This window comes from Ranitomeya imitator, chromosome 1 (assembly GCF_032444005.1).
Source record: "Ranitomeya imitator isolate aRanImi1 chromosome 1, aRanImi1.pri, whole genome shotgun sequence".
Lineage (NCBI taxonomy): Eukaryota > Metazoa > Chordata > Amphibia > Anura > Dendrobatidae > Ranitomeya > Ranitomeya imitator.
The window spans coordinates 691130395-691154613 of record NC_091282.1 but is presented as its reverse complement, the minus strand read 5'-3'; the positions used below and the strand labels follow the sequence as shown (position 1 = coordinate 691154613).

The following is a 24219-nucleotide window of genomic DNA, read 5'->3' as shown; positions in this document are numbered from 1 at the left end:
TTAATGTTTTATACCCTGCACCAACGGGGTGTAGTTAAGTTGTTCTAGAACATGAGGGGTGGCTCCTGCTATGGTGACATTATTACCATCATTGAAGGGGATTGTCCACTACTGGACAACCTGTTCTTAAAGGGAACCTGTCACCCCGAAAATCGCGGGTGAGCTAAGCCCACCGGCATCAGGGGCTTATCTACAGCATTCTGTAATGCTGTAGATAAGCCCCCGATGTTACCTGAAAGAGGAGAAAAAGACGTTAGATTATACTCACCCAGGGGCGGTCCCGCTGCTGGTCAGGTCGGATGGGCGTCTCTGGACGTCCTCTTCTGATCTTCAGCCACGGCTCTGGCGCAGGCGTACTTTGCTCTGCCCTCTTGAGGGCAGAGGATAGTACTGCAGCTCGCAGGCGCCGGAAAGGTCAGAGGCCCGGCGCCTGCGCACTGCAGTACTTTGTCGGCCCTCAACAGGGCAGAGCAAAGTACGCCTGCGCCGGAGCCGTGGCTGAAGATCAGAAGAGGACGTCTTGTAATGAAGATGGGAGGTGCCGCAGCGGACCAGAGACGCCCATCCGACCTGACCAGCAGAGGGACTGCCCCTGGGGAAGTATAATCTAACGTCTTTTTCTCCTTTTTCAGGTAACATCGGGGGCTTATCTACAGCATTACAGAATGCTGCAGATAAGCCCCTGATGCCGGTGGGCTTACCTCACCCGCGATTTTTGGGGTGACAGGTGCCCTTTAACTACTCCACATAAAAAAGCAGCACCCCTGATGTGACGTTTAATTTCCGGCAGTCACTTGACATTGTGACCGCTGCAGCTAATCGGCAGCTCCTGATTGAGTGCGGTGCTCTCGGTTCCGTCTGATGTAACAGTCCTATCAGACTGACAGAAGTAGGAAGGCTGCACTGATTAGTGGCCACTGTTAACCGCTGGGAATGTCAGCGCCAACATGGCAGGATCATGGGGTAAGTATATGGTGTAGTATGTTCTGTAATGATACATTGCAGCAGCTCTGTACTCTTTATTTCCCTGTTCCACACACACTCATGCTCCAAGTAAGCTCAGTAATGTCACATGCAATGATGCCCCAGGGGGTCATCACTGTATGAGAAAATATGGCATTCACCGATTTACCGTAGATTGAATTTGAATGTCTTGTCTCGTTCAGAAAACCCTTTTCTTTATGTTCAATATCAGGGTATAGATGTGATAAAGAGGCGTCCCGCTCTGAAGCCTCCTGTGATACAAGATCAGGGAGACTCAATGGCCTTTATATATTACTAGTCATTTCTGGCCAGACAGGGCACTAACGACCGATAGATAGGGTCTCTCAAAGACTGCTGACACCTTTTTGATATGTAAAAAGACATTTTTCCATGTTTCTGTTTGCCTTTTGTGAATAACATTGGAAGTTTCAGCCTGCAGTCTCCATGCCTTCATTAATATTTATAAACATAAGGATGAATGACCTCGGGGAGATCAAAACATCCAACACCGCGGAGACACCATCACGTGTTTCTCAGCACAAGCAATAAATAGCCAGGTCTTTCACCGGGATTAATATTTAGACCCCCTTGAGACTATGAATAGTTTCCTCCTCTCCACTTATTAGATGGGAGTTAAACCTCTCCTTCTCCATACGGGTGTCGTTAAGGCTTTGTGCACACATTGCAGATTTCCTGCGGATCCGCAGCGTTTTTTTTTCCGCTCAGAAACGCTGCAGATCCGCAAAGTGATTTACAGTACAATGTAAATCAATAGGAGAAAAAAATGCTGTGCTAATGGTGCGGAAAATTCCGCACAGAAAACGCAGCAGATTGAAAGAAGGAAAATGCCACTACTTTTGTGCAGATCTGCAGCGTTTCTGCACCCTTCCATTATAGAAATCCACAGGGGTTACAAAAACGCATGAAATCCGCAACAAAAACGCATGAAATCCGCAACAAAAACGCATCAAATCTGCACCTGCATTTTCTGCCAGGAGATGCAGATTTTGTGCAGAAAATTCTGCAGCCAAATCTGCAACGTGTGCACATAGCCTTAAAGGGAACCTGTCACCTCGTTTTTTCAGTAGGAGATAAAAATACCGTTAAATAGGGCCTGAGCTGTGCGTTACAATAGGGTATTTTTTGTCCCCTGATTCCCTACCCATGCTGCCGAAATACCTTACAAAAGTGGCCTTTTCACCTGTCAATCAGGCTGGTCAGGTCGGATGGGCGTGGTCACAGCGCTGTTTCTCCCCCACATCTTGCTTATGTTCCCGTTGGTGGCGTAGTGCTTCTCGCATGCGCAAGTGCCGAATGCACTGCGCAGCTGTAGAAAAAGAGCGCGCTCGCCACCATGCAGCGGTTTCTCGGTGGGCGCGGGCATCTTCCTGAGGCCGCGCGTGCGCAGATGGAGTCTCCTGCTTCCCGGGCTTCAGGAAAATGGCCACGGGATGCCGCGCGTGCGCAGATGGACATCGCGGCGGCCATTTTCCTGAAGCTGAGTTCGAATCTCGGCTTCAGGAAAATGGCCGTCGCGATGTCCATCTGCGCACGCGCGGCATCCCGCTGCCATTTTCCTGAAGCCCCGGGAAGCAGGAGACTCCATCTGCGCACGCGCGGCCTCAGGAAGATGGCCGCGCCCACCGAGAAACCGCTGAATAGCGGCGAGCGCGCTCTTTTTCTACAGCTGTGCAGTGCATTCGGCACTTGCGCATGCGAGAAGCACTACGCCACCAACGGGAACATAAGCAAGATGTGGGGGAGAAACAGCGCTGTGACCACGCCCATCCGACCTGACCAGCCTGATTGACAGGTGAAAAAGGCCACTTTTGTAAGGTATTTTGGCAGCATAGGTAGGGAATCAGGGGACAAAAAATACCCTATTGTAAAGCACAGCTCAGGCCCTATTTAACGGTATTTTTATCTCCTACTGAAAAAACGGGGTGACAGGTTTCCTTTAAGCCTCATTCAGACTTCAGTATTTCTCACGTATGAGAAGGATGAACCAATTATTCTTTTCAGAGTGGTCCAAAAACTTTCTTTTTTTCCCTCTTGCCTGTAGAAAAAAAACAATTCTCCACTGTTTCCTTTCTAACAATCTATGAAATTTTTGTCATTCGTGTGCTGTCCAATTTTTTTTTTTTTTTCTTTTTTTTTTGTTACCGGTATATTTTTTACATTATTTTTATGGGCCCATTTGTTCTGCATTTTCGGAAGGTCGGACCAAAATCTGGTATGTCTCTTTGCAAATGGCGGACATGCGAATGTACCATACCTGTGATAGTCTTTTGGGATAAACACATGAAAAACACGGATAGCACTAAGACGTGAAAATCGGACATGTGAATAAGCCCTAACACTAAGAGAAGGGAAGCAGACAGTCATCAAAACCAGGAGCTCTGATGGGTTTGTAACCTGTATTTTTGCAGAGCACTTGTCTGAGCACTAACAATCTCTGCAGACTCAAAATGGTAATTTTTAATGGATATTTTTTAGAAAGTTGAGTGTTTCTGGACTGAAAAGAAAAGCCTGTAGTCATTCTTTAACTGCAGATTGCCATAAGCTTTGAGACTGACTCAAATTTATTTATTTTTTTTACTAAGTTTGCCAGTGTTAAAAGAAGAAAGAACTTGGCACTGCCATGCTTCCCATTGAGTTCTGTTATCCAATGACGATGCGTTTTCTGTAGCCTGGTGGTGCTACTTTTTTACACGAGGAGGTGTTCAGCCATGGAAGAAGTGTTCAAATAGTTCATTTTTGGAGAAAAGGTTTCATCAGTACTTCCCAAATATGATTTTTTTCATCATTATAAAAGAAAAATACCGGAAAAAACTGGAAAAGTGAATATCAGCAATACATGTTCAGGTGATGGGCTCTCAGAAGCACCAAAAGGTGCGAAACGGCCATTGCCTGAATATGCCGGATACCTCGCTTTTAGAATTCAGAATTAAAGAAGCTTTTAATCACATTTGGGGAGCACCACAGAAAACTTGTCTGCTGAAATGAACGTACACAAAGTCTGTGGCTTCAGCTTTTTTGGTTGCACTTTGCATTGTCTTTTAGATTATCATGCTGAATGATAAGGTGAATTGCAAAATATTAGTCATTCCTTGCCAAGAAAATTAAACCAAAACACAAAAATAAAACACATTTCTAATTAATTTCAGCCTTGCCACAAATTGACTTTCTTAAATCATTTCAATGATTTTTCTAATTTGCTCAGGAGAAAGTGGAAATGAAGACAAGGCAGCTGATATCATTGTCATGCTGTTTGAATTATATGAGCAGACTTCTTGCTTTAAAGGGAAGGTGCCACCAGTTTTCTTGTAGTTTTCTTTTGTGAAATTAAGCTTAAAATAGTAATTAAAATGTATTCAATGTTTGCACTGTTTGCAAACATTTCTTTAACCGTTTAAGCCCCGAGGGTGGTTTGCACGTTAATGACCGGGCCAATTTTTACAATTCTGACCACTGTCCCTTTATGAGGTTATAACTCTGGAACGCTTTGACGGATCTTGGCGATTCTGACATTGTTTTCTCGTGACATATTGTACTTCATGGTAGTGGTAAAATTTAGTCGATATAACTTGCGTTAATTTGTGAATAAAATGGAAATTTGGCGAAAATTTTGAAAATTTCGCAATTTTCCAACTTTAAATTTTTATGCCCTTAAATCACAGAGATATGTCACGCAAAATGCTTAATAAGTAACATTTCCCACATGTCTACTTTACATCAGCACAATTTTGGAACTAAAATTTTTTTTTGTTGGGGAGTTATAAGGGTTAAAAGTTGACCAGCAATTTCTCATTTTTACAACACCATTTTTTTTTTAGGGACCACATCTCATTTGAAGTCATTTTGAGGGGTCTATATGATAGAAAATACCCAAGTGTGACACCATTCTAAAAACTGCACCCCTCAAGGTGCTCAAAACCACATTCAAGAAGTTTATTAACCCCTTAGGGGTTTCACAGGAATTTTTGGAATGTTTAAATAAAAATGAATATTTAACTTTTTTTTCACACAAAATTTATTTCAGCTCCAATTTGTTTTATTTTACCAAGGGTAACGGGATAAAATGGATGCCAAAAGTTGTTGTACAATCTGTCCTGAGTACGCTGATACCCCATATGTGGGGGTAAACCACTGTTTGGGCGCATGGCAGAGCTCGGAAGGAAAGGAGCGCCATTTGACTTTTCAATGCAAAATTGACAGGAATTGAGATGGGACGCCATGTTGCGTTTGGAGAGCCCCTCATGTGCCTAAACATTGAAACCCCCCACAAGTGACACCATTTTGGAAAGTAGACCCCCTAAGGAACTTATCTAGATGTGTGGTGACCACTTTGACCTACCAAGTGCTTCACAGAAGTTTATAATGCAGAGCCGTAAAAATAAAAAAATCATATTTTTTCACAAAAATGATCTTTTTACCCCCAATTTATTTTTCCAAGGGTAAGAGAAGAAATTGGACCACAAAAGTTGTTGTGCAATTTGTCCTGAGTGCGACGATACCCCATATGTGGGGGTAAACCACTTTTTGGGCGCATAGCAGAGCTCGGAAGGGAAGGAGCGCCATTTGACTTTTCAATGCAAAATTGACTGGAATTAAGATGGGACGCCATGTTGGTTTGGAGAGCCCCTGATGTGCCTAAACATTAAAACCCCCCACAAGTGACACCATTTTGGAAACTAGACCCCCCTAAGGAACTTATCTAGATGTGTTTTGAGAGCTTTTAACCCCCAAGTGTTTCACTACAGTTTATAACGCAGAGCCGTGAAAATAATTTTTTTTTCGCAAAAATTATTTTTTAGCCCCCTGTTTTGTATTTTCACAAGGGTAACAGGATAAATTGGACCCCAAAAGTTGTTGTCCAATTTGTCCTAAGTACGCTGATACCCCATATGTGGGGGGGAGCCACTGTTTGGGCGCATGGCAGAGCTCGGAAGGGAAGGAGCGCCATTTGGAATGCAGACTTAGATGGATTGGTCTGCAAGCGTCACGTTGCATTTGCAGAGCCCCTGATGTACCCAAACAGTACAAACCCCCCACAAGTGACCTAATATTGGAAACTAGACCTCCCAAGGAACTTATCTAGATGTGTTGTGAAAACTTTGAACCCCCAAGTGTTTCACTACAGTTTACAACGCAGAGCCGTAAAAATAAAAAATCCTTTTTTTTTTTCCCACAAAAATGATTTTTAGCCCCCCAAATTTTTATTTTCCCAAGGATAACAAGAGAACTTGGACCCAAAAAGTTGTTGTCCAATTTGTCTCGAGTACGCTGATACCCCATATGTTGGGGTAAACGCCTGTTTGGGCGCACGGGAGAGCTCGGAAGTGAAGGAGCACTGTTTTACCTTTTCAATGCAGAATTGGCTGGAATTGAGATCGGACGCCATGTCGCCTTTGGAGAGCCCCTGATGTGCCTAAACAGTGGAAACCCCCAATTATAACTGAAACCCTAATCCAAACACACCCCTAACCCTAATCCCAACTGTAACCCTAACCACACACCTAACCCTGACACACCCCTAATTCTAATCCCAACCGTAAATGTAATCCTAACCCCAGCCCTAACCCTAACCCTCGCCCTAACCCTAATGGGAAAATGGAAATAAATACATTTTTTTAAAATTTTATTATTTTTCCCTAAGGCTAGGTTCACATTGCGTTAGGGCAATCCGTCTAGCGCTAGCGGATTGCGCTAACGCAATGTCTTTCTAGGTGTCGCGTTTAGTGGTCGCGTTAACGTCCCCGCTCTGGAAGATTGGGGATCGGACCTCGGGCGCGCCGCGGATGCTGCAAGCAGCGTCCGAGGCGCGCCACAAAAGAACGGCACCTTGCTAGCGCGAGCCGAAAATGGCACGCTGTAGCGATGCGCTACACCCGAAAATCACATTGCTGTCATTGGGTGCGCTAACGGACCCGTTGCACGGCGATAATTGCGACATTTTTGCCGTGCAATGCTGTCCGTTAGCGTTAACCCATTAACGCAATGTGAACCTAGCCTAACTAAGGGGGTGATGAAGGGGGGTTTGATTTACTTTTATAGCGTTTTTTATATCAGATTTTTATGATTGGCAGCCGTCACACACTAAAAGACGCTTTTTATAGCAAAAAAGTTTTTGCGTCTCCACATTTTGAGACCTATAATTTTTCCATATTTTGGTCCACAGAGTCATGTGAGGTCTTGTTTTTTGCGGGACGAGTTGACATTTTTATTGATAACATTTTTGGACACGTGACAGTTTTTGATCGCTTTTTATTCCGATTTTTTGTGAGGCAGAATGACCAAAAACCAGCTATTCATGAATTTCTTTTGGGGGAGGCGTTTATACCGTTCTACGTTTGGTAAAATTGATAAAGCAGTTTTATTCTTCGGGTCAGTACGATTACAGCGATATCTCATTTATATCATTTTTTTGTGTTTTGGCGCTTTTATACGATAAAAGCTATTTTATAGAAAAAATAATTATTTTGGCATTGCTTTATTCTGAGGACTATAACTTTTTTATTTATTTATTTATTTTTTTTTTAGATAAAGAAATGTATTTATGGGCATAATATTTTTTTTTTTTCTTCTTTATTTAGGAATTTTTTTTTTTTTTTTTTTACACGTGTGGAATTTTTTTTTTTTTACTCTTTAACTTTGTTCCAGGGGGGGACATCACAGATCACTGATCTGACAGTGTGCACAGCACTCTGTCAGATCGGTGATCTGACAAACAGCCGGGCAGGATTAGAGCTGCAGCTGCAGCCTGCTCCTGACCCGGAAGTGCTCCCTGCAGGACCCGGATGCAGCCCCGCGGCCATTTTGGATCCGGGGACTGCAGGAAGAAGACGCTCGGTACACGGTGAGTACATCACCATGTACCGATCGTCTCAGGGAAGCCCGCAGGGAGCCCCCTCCCTGCGCGATGCTTCCCTGCACCGCCGGCACACCGCGATCATCTTTGATTGCGGTGTGCCGGGGGTTAATGTGCCGGGAGCGGTCCGTGACCGCTCCTGGCACATAGTGCCGGATGTCAGCTGCGATAGGCAGCTGACACTCGGCCGCGCTCCCCCCGTGAGTGCGGCCGATCGCTTTGACGTACTATCCCGTCGGTGGGAATTAAGGCCCACCCCACCTCGACGGGATAGTACGTCACGTCCTAGTGTATCCTCACCCACCCCCTGCAGACTGTGAGCCCTCGCGGGCAGGGTCCTCCCTCCTTATGTACTCGTGTGCCTTGTTATCTGCTCATGTTTAATGTATTTGTCTTTATTTGCCCCGTATTCACATGTAAAGCGCCATGGAATAAATGGCGCTATAAAAATGTATAATAATAATAATAATAATAATATGGGATTAAGGGGTTAAGAAAAATATTATATATTTTCTTACAAATATAGTTACCCCAAGGGGAGCATTTTCCATTTTAGACCTCAAGCAGCTATAGTAAGACTTACCAGCTTTACTGTTAGCAGCAAAATTGGGACAGTAACTGCTAACATCACCATTTCCCTTCCCTTTTGGGTGGTCTAGTATCCCTGGGGCAGAGTGAAGCGCCATTTTGTGGGTGACTGCCCTGTGATCTGCTATCACTAGCAGTTACTGTCTCTCGCTCTCTCTCCCATCAGTCTCTCTCACCCAGATTACATGTATCTCTCACCCCTTCCACAATGTCAAGCCATTCACTGCAGACCCCCTCCAGTAATGCTAACGGTACACTGTTCCTCCTTGTTGTCTTTGCAGTCTCTGATACTCTGCTTTTCTCCTGCATTTTACTCCTGTCAATGCAGGATCTGTTCTGCTGGAAGCGGTACTGCTTATGTTAGCAGATCCAAGGGCTCCATGAAAATGGCAGCAGAACACTCCCACTACCATGAATTGTGCAGCTCACAGAGGTGTGCCCAGTTCACAGCAGTGACATCTCCATTATAATAGATAGGGTCACCTTCTGTCTGTTATCTCCTATGACCATGGGGTGCCGTATTATGACACTGAAAGTGTCCTGCAGCTACTGAGAAAGAAAGATGTCCGCGCCCAGTGCCTTCTTTAAACTCCTATAACACACAAAATATATTTCAAATGCAATCAAAACTTGGTTATAACAGCATGTTATGCTACATTACATTTATTTTATTAATGATCTATAAACGCGGTACCTTCCCTTTAAAGGAGAGCTGTTAGTGATATACATGGCTAAACAAAGAATGATTTCAATTGAGTAAACGTGTATCGAGATGAGCAAATATTTCAATATTTGGTTCGGCTCCCGATCGCCTAATTTGCAATATTTGCCGATTTAATTGCCGAATGTAGCCGAACATACACAGCACAAAAGCTGGTGTTTGAGTGTGGGAAACATCGGCGCCGCGCTTCTGATCGGCGGTGAAATCATCCCCAACGGTCAGAGAGCTGCGGTTCTGATGCTGTCAAGACAACGTGAGCGCACAGCTGTGATCGGAGGTATAAAGTTTACTTCCGGTCACTGGTGTCAGCTGATGGGAATACAACTCACGTCAGCTGACACATGCTGCCGATAATAACAGTGAGAGCAGGAGCAGCGGATGGGAGTATTCATCAGCCGCTTCTGCGCTGTAAATAAATTAAAGAAAAAAAAACCCTGCGTGGGTTCCCCTGTATTTTTGATAACCAGCCAGACAAAACTCACAGCTAGGGGCTGCATCCCTCAGCTGTCAGCTTCAGCAAGTCTGGTTATTAATAATAGAGGCACTCCATGCATTATTTGTTAATTATTTAAATAAATAATTAAAAAAAGACGACGTGGGGACCCCATTTTTGACAACCACCCTTGCTAAAGCAGACAGCTGGGGGCTGTATTCTCAGGCTGTTGAGAGGCCATGGATATTCTTCCCTCAGCCTAAAAATAGCAGCCCGCAGCCACCTAGAAAAGGCACATCTATTAGATGCGCCATTTCTGGCGCTTTGCCCGGCTCTTCACACTTGGACTATAGCGGTGGCAAGTGGGGGTTCATATTTGTGGGGTTGATGTCACCTTTGTATTGTCAGGTGACATCAAGCCCACGAATTACTAGTGGAGAGGCGTCAATAAGACACCTATGTATTACTAATCCTAAAGTTATACGGTAAATAAAGAGACAGCCAGAATAAAGTCCTTTATTAGAAATATGACTAAACAGTTTTCCATTTTATTTAAAAATAACAGTTATACTCGCCTAATGCCACCAAAGCTCTCGTTCTCCTGTAATAAAACTAAAATAAAAAAACAATATCCCTCACCTGTCGGCCGTTCTGTCCCACGCCGTAGATCACCGCAGTTCAAGCTTAGTGACTTCACAGCAGATCACCGTGAGAATTTTCCAAACATATTCACTCATCTCTAAACATATAGTCATCATTGCTTTACATACAAGGTCATTGCTGCTTTTTGCATTGACCCTTAGGCTACTTTCACACTAGCATTGTACGACGCACGTCGCAATGCGTAGTTTTGCAAAAAAACGCATCCTGCAAAGTTGTTTGCAGGATGCGTTTTTTTCTCCATAGGCTTGTATTAGCGACGCACTGCCACACATTGCAACCGTCGTGCGACGGTTGCGGCGGACCGTCGGCACCAAAAAACGTTGCTTGTAACGTTTTTTGGTGCGTTGTGTCCGCCATTTCCGACCGCGCATGCGCAGCCGGAACTCCGCCCCCTCCTCCCCGCAACTCAGAATGGGGCAGCAGATGCGTTGTAATAATGCATCCGCTGCCCCCGTTGTGCTGCGTTGTCACAGGATGCGTCGGTACGTCGGGCCGACGCTAGTGTGAAAGTAGCCTTAGTCAACAATTTATCACATCATCAAGAACTTCAAAGTGGAAAGTTCCGCTGCTGTAAAGAATTTCAAGGTGCCCAAGAAAGACTTCTCTTTTTCCTGCACTTACATTTGGGACAAAAAACAATATATATTTTTTTTTATGCCTTTAGGCCTGTGACAGTTGATAGTCAGCTGCCTGCGTGCTGGTTTCAAGATACACAAAGGTTGTCATGCTGATCGAAATATTCAACACTGGTGTCACACAGTGTCTGCAATTGTGTTTTGTAGTTCTGTATTGCATGCATGCAAATGTTAGATCTTATATGGTCTACTGCTGAAAATGTAAAGAAATAATCATAAATTCTTAAACATGACCCTTTTGTTTGAAGCCATTGCCTATTTCAGGTTGGAGTTAAAAAAAAAAAAAAAAATATATATATATATATTTAAAGCTGATCAGACGATTTTGCTAACATATTTTATCATAAAATCTCCCACTATATCCCTTTACTGTAGTCATTAACTATTGTTTTATCTTTTGTGTTGTTTAGGTGTCCACCTCGTACTTTTCTGCCAGCTTTATGTAAGATCTTTCTGGATGAGAGCGCCCCTGATAATGTGCTTGAGGTCACCGCCCGTGCAATAACGTATTACCTAGACGTATCCGCTGAATGTACCAGACGCATTGTAGGTGTGGAAGGAGCCATAAAAGCCCTCTGCAATCGACTTGTGGTGGTAGAGCTTAACAATCGGACCAGTCGGGATTTAGCCGAGCAATGTGTAAAGGTGAGAAGTGTTGGGATTTCATGTCACAAAGTAATTATTTCTCATCATTTGTATAGCACCAACATATTCCAACATCACATTCTTCTCCTCTGATGGGTCTCAAAATATAAGATCATCCCAGGTTCCTCCACAGTGGCTTGTTTACTAGAAAGCTAATTTACCGATCATCATGGCTTATATGGTTTTGAAACAGTCAGCAAACTCCTGCAACACAGGGAGAAAATACAACCACCACACACTTTGCCGCTCTTTTCCATTTTATTCTGCGTTGCTCCATTGCAGACATATTAACAGTTGTTGTGCAGTATATGAAATCTCTGCTTGTGGTGCATCTGTGTATTTGGCAGCTGATCTAGTAGTCTATCAGTCTCAAATGCTGCTGAGCTGTGATGAACAGTGTCAGTTGGGACGGGGTGAAAGTGCACACCCCGAAGAAGACTGAAGAAATGTCCAGTTAACTACAAGCCGAGATTTCACATACTGCGCTCCAGAAGAAACAGATGTGAATATCTCTGTAATGGAACGATGCAGCACAAAACGGAGAAGAGCAGCAGAATCAGGGCAACTTGGCCTCTCCGTTTTAAAGGGAACCTGTCGACAGGTTTTTGCACCATATTCTAATGTCATTGCATTTAGGTTTTTACAAGAGTGTCAACTTGCGGCACTACACACGCTCACATTTGCCATATGTGGCTGTTGCACAGTGGGACCCTACCTTATAGGTAATATTTGCTTGAGCAGTTTTCATCTTCGCTTCCTCTCCAGGTGTTGGAACTCATCTGTACACGTGAATCGGGAGCAGTGTTTGAAGCAGGTGGCTTGAATTGTGTCCTAACTTTCATCAGGGACAGTGGCCATTTAGTTCACAAGGACACCCTGCATTCGGCTATGGCAGTGGTGTCCCGGCTGTGTGGTAAAATGGAGCCACAAGACGCCTCTTTAGAGACCTGCGTTGAATCTCTGTCAAGCCTTCTGAAGCATGAGGATCATCAGGTGAGTTTTGCGTTTTTCTGAAGTTGGGATGTGGGAAGCAAATGTTTATAGGTAAAATGCTATACATCGACATCTTATAAACCCCTCTAGGTGTCGGATGGTGCTCTGCGCTGTTTTGCTTCTCTGGCGGATCGGTTTACTCGCCGAGGTGTTGATCCAGCACCTTTGGCACAGCATGGACTTACTGAAGAATTGCTGTCTCGTATGGCAGCAGCCGGGGGAACTGTATCGGGACCCTCCTCCGCATGCAAACCTGGACGTGGTACTAGTGGTGGCCCTTCAACTTCTGGAGACTCTAAAATCAGCAACCAGGTGTCTACAATAGTCAGCCTGCTGTCAACACTATGCCGAGGTTCTCCCGTTGTGACACATGTAAGTTTTACTGATGAGAAATTTGTAGTATTTTTTTTTTTTTTTATATATAATTTTTTTTTTTTATGTAAAATATTGGGTTCATTCTGAATTCTTTCTTTTTCTCAGGATTTGCTCCGGGCGGAGTTGTTAGATTCAATGGAGAGTGCGTTACTGGGGGATGAAAGATGTGTCCTTGACACGATGCGACTCGTAGACCTGCTTCTGGTGCTGCTTTTTGAAGGCCGCAAGGCTTTGCCTAAATCTAGCGCTGGGTCCACTGGTCGCATCCCAGGTTTGAGACGACTGGACAGCTCTGGAGAACGCTCCCATCGTCAGCTTATCGATTGCATTCGTAGCAAGGATACAGATGCCCTTATAGATGCTATTGACACAGGAGGTAAGCACTGTTTTTTTCTCTATGTGCAGGCATCCTTTCGTAGATCATTTTGTTATAGTCCACACCAGCTCATATCTCTGGACAAGACGCAAGTCCATATTTAATTTGCTTTTTAGCCTTTCACTATAAAAGGCGAGTGACCAATGCATTGATTATCTGTCAATTTTTTTTTGTTCTTTTTTTCAATATTTTGCCGGCAAAGGATAGGGCAGAAGTGCACATCCTGCCGCACAGAGGCCACATGTCCTGCTATGGCTTTCATCTTTGGCACCCCCTAGTTTCTGTGTCCTTTTGTTGAGTACTCTGTAGAGCAGGGGTGTCAAACTGCATTCCTCGAGGGCCGCAAACCATGCGTGTTTTCAAGATTTCCTTAAGGTACCGTCACATTAAGCGACGCTGCAGCGATCCAGACAACGATCCCGATCGCTGCAGCAACGCTGTTTGGTCGCTGGAGAGCTGTCACACAGACAGCTTTCCAGCGACCAACGATGCCGGTCCCCTGGTAACCAGGGTAAGCATCGGGTTACTAAGCGCAGGGCCGCGCTTAGTAACCCGATGTTTACCCTGGTTACCAGCGTAAACGTAAAAAAACAAACACTACATACTTACATTACGGTGTCTGTCCCCCGGCGCTGTGCTTCTCTGCACTGTGAGAGCCGGCCAGCCGGAAAGCAGAGCACAGCGGTGATGTCACCGCTGTGCTTTCCGGCTGGCGCTCACAGTCGGTGCAGAGAAGCACAGCGCCTGGGGACAGACAGCGGAAGGTAAGTATGTAGTGTTTTTTTTTTTTTTTAACGTTTGCGCTGGTAACCAGGGTAAACATCTGGTTACTAAGCGCAGGTTACCAGTGAAGACATCGCTGAATCGGCGTCACACACACCGATTCAGCGATGTCTGCAGGGAGTCCAGCGACGAAATAAAGTTCTGGACTTTCTGCACCGACCAACAACATCACAGCAGGATCCTGATCGCTGCTGCCTGTCACACTCAACGATATCGCTAGCCCGGACGCTGCAACATCACGGATCGCTAGCGATATCGTTGAGTGTGAAGGTACCTTTAGCTTTGCACAAGGTGCTGTAATCATTATGTGTGTAGGTGATTAAATTACCACCTGTGCAGTACAAGGAAATCCTGAAAACATGACCTGTTTGCAGCCCTTGAGGAATGCAGTTTGACACCTCTGCTGTAGAGGAATTGATAGTTATGCATGAATGTGACGGGTTTCCATCATTGTTTTTAAGAGGGATATGAAAGACTTGGGTGTTGACCTATCTCCTAAACTATAGTGGAGGTGGCCATGCTGGGGGTGGTGGAGCAGGGAACTCCCGTTCTCTAGAATAGTGGAATCTGCAAAAGCACCCTCTCCATTTATCAGAAATGTATTGCTTATGCCGTCAATCTGTAACACATAAGAATGCCCCTTTGTGTCATTTTCAACAGCCACAATAAAACCAAATGTGAATTTCATCTTGCAATAGAACAATAGGCCTCTAGCTTCTCCTCTTCCATAGAATTATTGAGGCACCAACTGTCCTCTCCAATCTCAGTAATGTGATAATCTGCCCTCATTGAGAACAGATTATCATATTACTGAGATTGGAGATGACTGTAAGCTGAAAGTGAAGAATCAGTCCAGGAGGAAAAGAAGGCACATTTCTGTGATTTTTAGATATTAAAAAGTTTATTTCTCTATCGCCTCTCATTGGGGGACACAGGAACCATGGGTGTATGCTGCTGCCACTAGGAGGCTGACACTATGCACAAAAAAAGTTAGCTCCTCCTCTGCAGTGTACACCCCACCGACTGGCATTATGAACTTCAGTTTAGCTTAGTGTCAGTAGGAGGTGGACACGAGTCTTTCATCAGACCCTTATCTACCTCAATGTGCGTCGTTCCTTTTCAGATTTTCAGGAGGGATACAGGGTGAACAGTCACACCTGTAATCCCACATTATGGACTATGACTACTGCATGTACTGCCACCCCGTATCCTCATAGGTCCGACAGCAGGACCAAGATCTTAGCGCACAAGCGTGCTTAGAAGTCCGGTCCTAGCTCTGTCCCCCACCCACTTGCCCACCAGAGCCTGTCGGTTGGAGGAGACGAGGACGTCCATCAGCTCCCTGGACGTCTGATATTTTCTCCGGATTGATGTTGGTAAGGATGGCGTGGGATGTTTTAGGTGAGTATTCCTACATACCCTACCCTCAAAGTGCCTCTGGGTCCCTCCTCAGTTCCGGGGTGGTCGTTTGGGGGTCCCTTGGGATTTTTTTCCAGGCTGCCTTGGCCTGGTCGGCGTTTTCCCGCTCCTTCCATTGTGTATTGGCCGCCGGGGACACGTGGGGCTTCCACCTGTGGCCACACTGTTTGTCCCTTGCAGGTAGCCGCGCCACTTTCCTCTTGCGGCCGCACTATCCCTTTCTGACATGGCGCGGCTGCCTCGCAGGCAGCCGCGTTGCTTTCTCCTCCGGCCGCACTGTGCCTCTTTGGCTTCTTCCGGGGCCGACTTCCGGCGCTGCGACTCCTCCCACCTTCTTTCCCTCGGGCGGGCTTTTGTCCCGCCCGACAATCATCGGTGAGCTCCGCCCACCGGCGCCATCTTAGTGCTGGCCTGGCGGTTAGCCCCGCCCACCACTCCCCGTGCAGCCACAGTTACTTATTTCAGCGCCAGGAACGTTTTCTTCTCAGCTTATGACCGCGAATTTCCGGCGTCCTCGCTTCTCCCCACTGCTGTTCTTCAGGCCTGCAGCAAGTTTCGGACAAGAGGGTGCCCCAGATGTGACTGCCTGTTCTCCTAGGGGCTATCGTTCCTGAGGAGCATCTTCCAAGCCGTGCAGCCTTCCATCTGGAAACTGCAGCGCCTGCCGTGAGTAGCTTTGCACCGCAGACTGACACTCTCCCCTCTAACCTTCTGATATTTTCATCAGGGGCTCGTTCGGTCTAATTTTAAGGGAGGTCGCTCCCGTCCTACTTTTTCCCTACTTCCTGTGCCTTAATGAAACACTTTCCGTTTTCGTCTTGTATCCGCAAGCTTCCCTCAGGCAGGCCTGCAGCAACCCACATTATTCTCACCGCCCAGGACCCCCCCTGCTGCTCCGCCTCAGAGCGAAGTTCCCACCCCAGGCTGGGCCTCCTCTTTGTCTCTATCAGTAGCGGATCTCACACGGGTGTCCCAGATCCTTGTGTCCGTGCTCGATCGGTTGCCCCTGCAGACTTCCGTAGTAGCCAGCGGGTCACAAGAAGCTCTGTCCGAGACTTCCAATACAGGTCGCGAAAGATCCAGACAGGAACGCCGGTCTGAGTTCTCTTCTCGGTCCATCTCGCCCCACGGTCCTTCTCTGTGGTCGACTTCCCCCTGGTCCTCCCCCCCGGAGTCAGGCGAGGCTTTCTCTGATGCTCCTTCGGAGGATAATTTGGGGCTGGATTCGAACCAAATCGCTAGCATGAGGGATATGGTTCAAAGCCTCATTGAAGCAACCAATCAGACCTGTGGCATCAAAGATTCCTCTATGGAACCCGCAGATCAGGCGGTTTAGTTTAAGCGGCCTAAACTGCCTCCCAAGGTATACGCTCTTCATCCTGAATTCGAGGAGCTTCTGGCCAGAGAAAGAGAGAATTCGACCAGACGTTTTCAAAGAGGCAAGCGTCTTGGAGTCTCGTATCTCTTTCTCTGGGATCTCATCAAAAACTGGAATGAGAGGCCATAGAGAACGACCTCTCCTTCTGTGGATCCGACGACTGCTAGACTTGCCACCAACACAGTCCTCACGCTGTCCGGTGGGGCGGCTCTGAAAGATTCCATCGATGGGATCATGGAATCCCTTGCGAAGTTGGCTTTCGAAGCTGCCATATCATCCCTATGCCCGGCCTTTGCTTCCACTTGGGTTTCAAAGTCTGTATCCGAAGGGGCTAAACAGCTCCATTGGGGCATTCAAGCCAGAGCTGGCGGGAATTGCCACCCAGATTACTCACGCCGGGTAATAATTTGTTCCCTGGACGTGGCGTCTTCTGCCGCTCAGGTGCCCAGTAAGGTTGTTGCCAGCCGTCGCACCGGTTGGCTCAAGAGTCATCAAAGAAGTCCCTTACGAGCCTGCCTTTTCAAGGATCACGTCTTTTCGGTTCCAAGCTGGACCAAATTAAGGACGCCACTGGCGGCACCAGTTCCCTTCTCCAGACCTCGCCTCCCTCCCTTTAGGCGGCAACTTCGGTATTTTTGGCCTTTTTCGTCATTTCGCGGCATCAGATTCCTCTTCGCAACAGCAGAGGCCACAGGCACGTTAAGAGAAGAAGATATCCTTCAGACTCACTCCTTCCTGACGTTCCTGCTACTCCTAAGGTGGGTTCTCCAGGTCTAGGACTGGAATATCCACCTAGGCATGACTCATGACTAGACCCCAGCCCGTTTCCTAGGCTGGGCAGCCGTCTCTTCTTGCTTAGGGACGTCTGGTCTCCTCAGTAGAGGACGCATGGGTCAGGGAACTTGTATCCTCTGGATACAAAATTCATTTCACGGCCCTGGGATCGTTTTTTCGAATCCCGACCTCCAAGAGACCCCTCCTTAATTCCGGGGTAATCGTTCCCGTCCTAGAACAGGAATGGTTCACAGGCTTCTCTTCGAATCTCTTTGTACTGAAAAAGGACAACAAGGTTCGTCCCAGTCTGGATCTCAAATTGCTGAACGAGAAGTTTCGTCTGAGACACTTCAGGATGGAATCCCCTTGTTCATTAATCGCTTCCATGGAGGCTCAGGAATTTCGGTTTCAGGCTCCCGAAAGTCTATCCATCTTCCCCGACACTCTAGCCGTTGCAGGTGGCTCATCAACATGAAGATGTTCCGTCTTGTTCTTTCTCAGCGCCTCGTATTTCTGGGCATGTTCTTCGACACTTGTCGGACTAGAGTCTTCCTTCCCGAAGACAAGATATCACTCCTTCGTCGGGAAGTTCGCTTGCTCCAGGGTTCTCGGCTTACCTCCTTTCCGATGGGCCATGAAGGTCCTTGAGAGGTTGGTTGCAACATCGGAAGCGATTTCCCTTCGCCCATTTCATTCAAGACTTCTTCAGCAGGCTATTCTATCACAGGGGGACAGGTCTGTCTTCTCCCTGCATTGTCCAATCCGGCTTTCTTCCCGGGTCAAACGGTTCCTCGACTGGTGGCCGAGGTCACTTCTCATATCCCTGAGCAGATCCTTCAGAGCAGATCCTTCCTTCCAGTTCTCTGGCGGAAGGGGTGCCGGTCATTCTGATCGCCCCGGATTGGCCCAGTAGTTCTTGGTTTGCAGAGATCGTCAATCTTCTCGCGGACGCCACCTGGCGCCTCCCAGACAGACCCGATCTGCTGTCTCAGGGTCCGATCTGCCACCCGAATTATCGGTCGCTCAGTTTAACGGCGTGGCTGTGGACACCACAGTTCTAAGAGCGTCCGGCCTTTTGGCCCGGATGATTCACACTATAATCCAGGCTAGGAAGCCTTCGTCTTCCAGGATCTACTATCGTACCTGGAAGGTGTACTTTCGTTAGTGCGAGTCCAACCGCTTTTCACCTGTGTCCCTTTCCCTGCCTTCCCTTTTGGCTTTCCTTCAAGTAGGACTGGATTCGCGCTTCGCTCTTAGTTCCCTAAAGGGCCAGGTTTCTGCTCTCTTCTTCCTTTTCAGAAGACATTATCATCTCAGCCACCGGTTAAGACCTTCCTTCAAGGAGTAGCCCACGCTGTCCCTCCGTACAGGGCCTCTGTGGATTCATGGGATTTAAAGCTTGTGCTGGACGTTCTTAGGGGTTCCCCCCTTTGAACCTCTCAGGGAGTTTTCCCTGTCAGTTCTATCTCAGAAGGTGGCTTTTCTTGTGGCCATCACTTCGATCCACCGTGTTTCTGAGTTGGCGGCCATTTCTTGCCGACCTCCTTTCTTGATTTTTCCACCAGGACAAGGTGGTCCTCAGGCCTCCGCCTTCCTTCCCGAGGTGGTTTTCACCTTTCCACCTCAACGAGGTCATCGTTCTACCTTCCTTTTGTCCTGCTCCGACTCATCCTCTAGAGCGATCGTTGAACAGGCTGGACCTCGTCAGGGCAATGAGGATCTCCCTGGCTAGCACGTCCACTTTCCAAAAGATGGATTCTCTTTTCGCTATCCCTGATGGCACGCATAGAGGCCTGCTGGCTTCCAAGGCGACTATTGCTCGCTGGATCAGAACGGCAATTTTGGAGGCTTACCGGGTCAAGAACAGAGTGTCCCCCTCCTGGGATAAAGGCTCACTCTACCCGGGCAGTCGTTGCTTCCTGTGCGGTATGCCACAGGGCTTCCGCCCTACGGCTTTGCAAAACGGCAACCTGGTCTTCCATCCACACGTTCGCCGAATTTTACAAGGTCCATACCTATGCTTCGGCGGACGCCAGCCTGGGCAAAAGGATCTTGCAGGCGGCAGTGGTGAGTCCTCTGACCTGATGGAAGACTATTTTTCCCACCCCAGGGACTGCTTTGGGACGTCCCATGGTTCCTGTGTCCCCCAATGAGAAGCGATAGAGAAAACAGGATTTTTTGGTTGCTTACCGTAAAATCTGTTTCTCGGAGCCTTCATTGGGGGACACAGTACCCTCCCATGTTGTGCAGTTTTCTGTGGTTCTATGACTGTTCTCATGTTTACAGTTCTCATCTTTGTGGTTATGTTATTTCAACCTTATTGTTTTTTCTCCTACTGCTTTCTCACTAACTGAAGCTCATAATGCCAGTCAGTGGGGTGTACACTGCAGAAGAGGAGCTAACTTTTTTATTTGCATAGTGTCAGCCTCTTAAGGCCCCTTCACATTAAGCGACGCTGCAGCGATACCGACAATGATCCGGATCGCTGCAGCGTCGCTGTTTGGTCGCTGGAGAGCTGTCACACAGACCGCTCTCCAGCGACCAACGATGCTGGTAACCAGGGTAAACATCGGGTAACTAAGCGCAGGGCCGCGCTTAGTAACCCGATGTTTACCCTGGTTACCATGCTAAAAGTAAAAAAAAACAAACACTAGATACTTACCTACAGCCGTCTGTCCTCCAGCGCTGCGCTCTGCTTCTCTGCTCTCCTCCTGTACTGGCTGTGAGCCGGAAAGCAGAGCGGTGACGTCACCGCTCTGCTTTCCGGCTCACAGCCAGTACAGGAGGAGAGCAGAGCACAGCGCCGGGGACAGACAGCGGTAGGTAAGTATCTAGTGTTTGTTTTTTTTTACTTTTAGCATGGTAACCAGGGTAAACATCGGGTTACTAAGCGCGGCCCTGCGCTTAGTTACCCGATGTTTACCCTGGTTACCAGTGAAGACATCGCTGGATCGGTGTCACACACGCCGATCCAGCGATGTCAGCAGGAGTCCAGCGACGAAATAAAGTTCTGGACTTTATTCAGCGACCAACGATCTCCCAGCAGGGGCCTGATCGTTGGTCGCTGTCACACATAACGATTTCATTAACGATATCGTTGCTACGTCACAAATAGCAACGATATCGTTAACAATATCGTTATGTGTGAAGGTACCTTTAGTGGCAGCAGCATACATCCATGGTTCATGTGTCCCCCAATGAAGGCTCCGAGAAACAGATTTTACGGTGAGCAACCAAAAATCCTGTTTGTGTACTATTGATTTCTGAAATAAAAATTAAAATGTTGGTTACTCTTAACCCCTTCACAACATAACGTAACATATGATCTACAGTGACATTATGTTGTGTTCCTGCCTTTGATGCAAGCTCTGAAGCTGAGCCCACAACTTTCCCGGCTGATGATGGCTGAGTCAGCCATCAGCTGCCTCTAACAGACGTGGATGGAGTGGCTGTTAACATGTTAATTGCCGCTATCAATCTCTGACACAGGCATAACATGCTCCGGCAGGGGGATGCATCATTCCATTTGCTCATTGGCACACTGGTGACTTTATCACGGGTCGCTGATTGGTTGCCATGAGTCGGGGGTCTGCTGAAGACTCCTGTGCCTGTCATTACAATGCTCCTGTGAAAGCCAGCGTTTAGCTGTCGTTCATAGATTGTGATTTTCACTATAGATAACTGATGCTCTGCTATGTATAGCACAAGCGATCAGATTATCGCAGCTTCAAGTCCCCTAAAAAGTACAGTAAAAAGTGAAAAAAAAGTTTAAAAATATGGAAAAACAAATTTTAAATATCCCCTCTGCCCTTTAGCTCCATTAAAAATAAAACAAATTACACATTTATTATCACTGCATTCAGAAAAGGCCGATCAGCCAAACTACAAAATAAATTTTATCAGGAAACGGCGTAACAAAAAAAATAAATGAAACTCCAGAATTATGGTGTTTTTTTTTTATATTGGCCACTGCAACATTGCAATAAAATGCAAGAAGAGATCATCAGAACATCGCATATGCCCCAAAGTGATATCAATAAAAAAAAGTCAGCTCAGGAAGCAAGAAATAAGCCCTCACCCAACCTCCAGATCTAGAAAAATGAGTTAAGTCTCTGAAAATGGTGGCAAAACAATTTTTTTTTTCATACAAATTTACGTTTTTTTTCTTTTCTTTTTTTTTTTTCATCACTTAAAAAACTAGAAAATAATACACATTTGGTATCTGCGTACACGTACTGTCCTGGAGAATATTATTGCCAGCTCATTTTTACCATAGAGTGAACATGGTAAAAAAAGAAGAAAAAAAAAAAATGCCTTTTTTTTTTTTTTTTTCAATTTGCATGTGGAATTTTTTTTCTGTTTTTCAGTGCATCACATGATAAAATGAACTGTCTTGTCAAAAGTACAACTTATGCTGCCTAAAACAAGCCCTCACGTGGTTATGTAGATATAAAAATCAAAAAGTGATAGCTCTTGGAAGAAGAGGTGGAAAAAATTAAAAAATACCAGTCGTGAAAGGTTAAAGAAAAAAATGTATTTGTGTCCAGAGCATTTAGTTTCTTGCTGTGTAGGGATGTAAATTGTTAGGTAGATAACGGTGTAGGAAATCTGTTTTGTCTGATCAGGTGAATGAGTTGTTTTCCATTTTTCAGCTTTCGAGGTGAATTTTATGGATGACGTTGGACAGACTCTATTGAATTGGGCCTCTGCTTTTGGCACCCAGGAGATGGTAGGTTTGTCCTTCGGCCCATGATATCTGGTTTGGGTGACTGACAGCTTCTGACCACGTTGGCTTCATTCTAGGTGGAGTTCTTATGTGAACGAGGCGCTGATGTGAACCGGGGTCAGAGGTCCTCTTCTTTACATTATGCTGCTTGCTTTGGGCGACCTCAGGTGGCAAAGGTAGGATGTCATGAAAGTGAAACTCGTAGCTTCAGCTCTGATCCCATCACGGGGAATTGGGTCATTGGATTGACGCGGCTTTAGAAAAGCCGTCCAGGGTGCGTGGAGTTTTCAATGGGCAGATTACAGCTGCATAATACAAGTGACCTCTCTCCTGACATTGTGATCTCGCTTTACAATTGCCTCAATAGTGTCTGGACGGATCAGTGACTCCCAGATAAAGGACAAGCAAATTTATGTATCATGTCACATGTCTTTGTTATACGATTACCTTGTTTAATAGCTGTGAAGAGTCATTCGGGTCACATTGCTCTCTGACTTTCTCAGCTGCCCTTTTTGTACTAAATGGGTGCCCATATTTTAGAAATGCTTCTAGTACTTGGGTTGGGTAATAAGCGTGCGCCCTGACAAGTCTGGGAATGTATATAATCTTTTCCGTGTTTCTTCTTATTTTTCTAGACCCTGTTACGCCATGGAGCCAATCCAGATCTGCGTGATGAAGATGGAAAGACTCCCCTGGACAAAGCGCGAGAGCGCGGGCATAGCGAGGTGGTTGCCATCTTACAATCACCAGGTCTGTCATTCATTTCATTTTCACTCTACTTTTATAGTGCCAGCATATTCCATAGAATTGTACACCAAAACTGTGCAATAGTGTACAATGCAATATTTCTGAAAGGGATTTCCCTAATCACACATAGTGGATTTGATGGCTAGCTGCCACGCAAAGTGCAAAATGAGTATGCATATCGATGACTGCTGCTGAACAAGTGTCAATTCTGTGCAATATTGTATTCACTGGGCCAAAATTTGCATTATAACATTCTGCTTGTAATGAAAGACTTCTCACAAGCCTTGTATGTTTTAGGAGACTGGATGTGTCCTGTTAATAAAGGAGATGAAAAGAAGAAAAAAGACTCTAACCGAGAGGAAGAGGAGTGCAATGAGCCAAAGGGGGACCCAGAAATGGCACCAATTTACTTGAAGAGGCTGCTGCCTGTTTTTGCGCAAACTTTTCAGCAGACTATGCTCCCATCCATCAGGTACTTATGATGCTTTGACAAATCATTGTATCTATCTATCTATCTATCTATCTATCTATCTATCTATCTATCTATCTATCTATCTATCTATCTATCCACTTCTGGACTGCCAGTAGATTATAAACATCTGGGCAGTCTACATTTCTACTCTAAAGGTACCTTCACACTAAGCGACGCTGCAGCGATACCGACAACGATGTCGATCGCTGCAGCGTCGCTGGAGAGCTGTCACACAGACAGTTCTCCCGCGACCAACGATGCCGGTAACCAGGGTAAACATCGGGTTACTAAGCGCAGGGCCGCGCTTAGTAACCCGATGTTTACCCTGGTTACCATCGTAAAAGTAAAAAAAACAAACACTACATACTTACCTTCGCTGTCTGTCCCCAGCGCTCTGCTTTCCTGCACTGACTGAGCACAGCGGCTGGAAAGCAGAGCGGTGACGTCACCGCTGTGCTTTCTGGCTGGCCGGCGCTCACAGCCAGTGCAGAGAAGCAGAGCGCCGGGGACAGACAGCGGAAGGTAAGTATGTAGTGTTTGTTTTTTTAACTTTTACGCTGGTAACCAGGGTAAACATCGGGTTACTAAGCGCGGCCCTGCGCTTAGTAACCCGATATTTACCCTGGTTACCAGTGA

At 46.2% G+C, this 24219-nt stretch overlaps 1 protein-coding gene across 3 annotated transcripts in view; it reads left to right on the top strand.

Moving 5' to 3' along the window:
- Positions 1 to 24219, top strand: part of HECTD1 (HECT domain E3 ubiquitin protein ligase 1) — a 121275-nt gene that overhangs the window by 30600 nt on the left and 66456 nt on the right. For all 3 annotated transcript variants that reach the window (XM_069730391.1, XM_069730376.1, XM_069730381.1), the window contains exons 3-10: positions 11306 to 11540; positions 12306 to 12533; positions 12624 to 12905; positions 13014 to 13284; positions 22291 to 22367; positions 22442 to 22540; positions 23000 to 23114; positions 23409 to 23583. In XM_069730391.1, the coding sequence (XP_069586492.1) occupies positions 11306 to 11540; positions 12306 to 12533; positions 12624 to 12905; positions 13014 to 13284; positions 22291 to 22367; positions 22442 to 22540; positions 23000 to 23114; positions 23409 to 23583 (1482 nt within the window). The remainder of the gene's footprint in view (positions 1 to 11305; positions 11541 to 12305; positions 12534 to 12623; positions 12906 to 13013; positions 13285 to 22290; positions 22368 to 22441; positions 22541 to 22999; positions 23115 to 23408; positions 23584 to 24219) is intronic.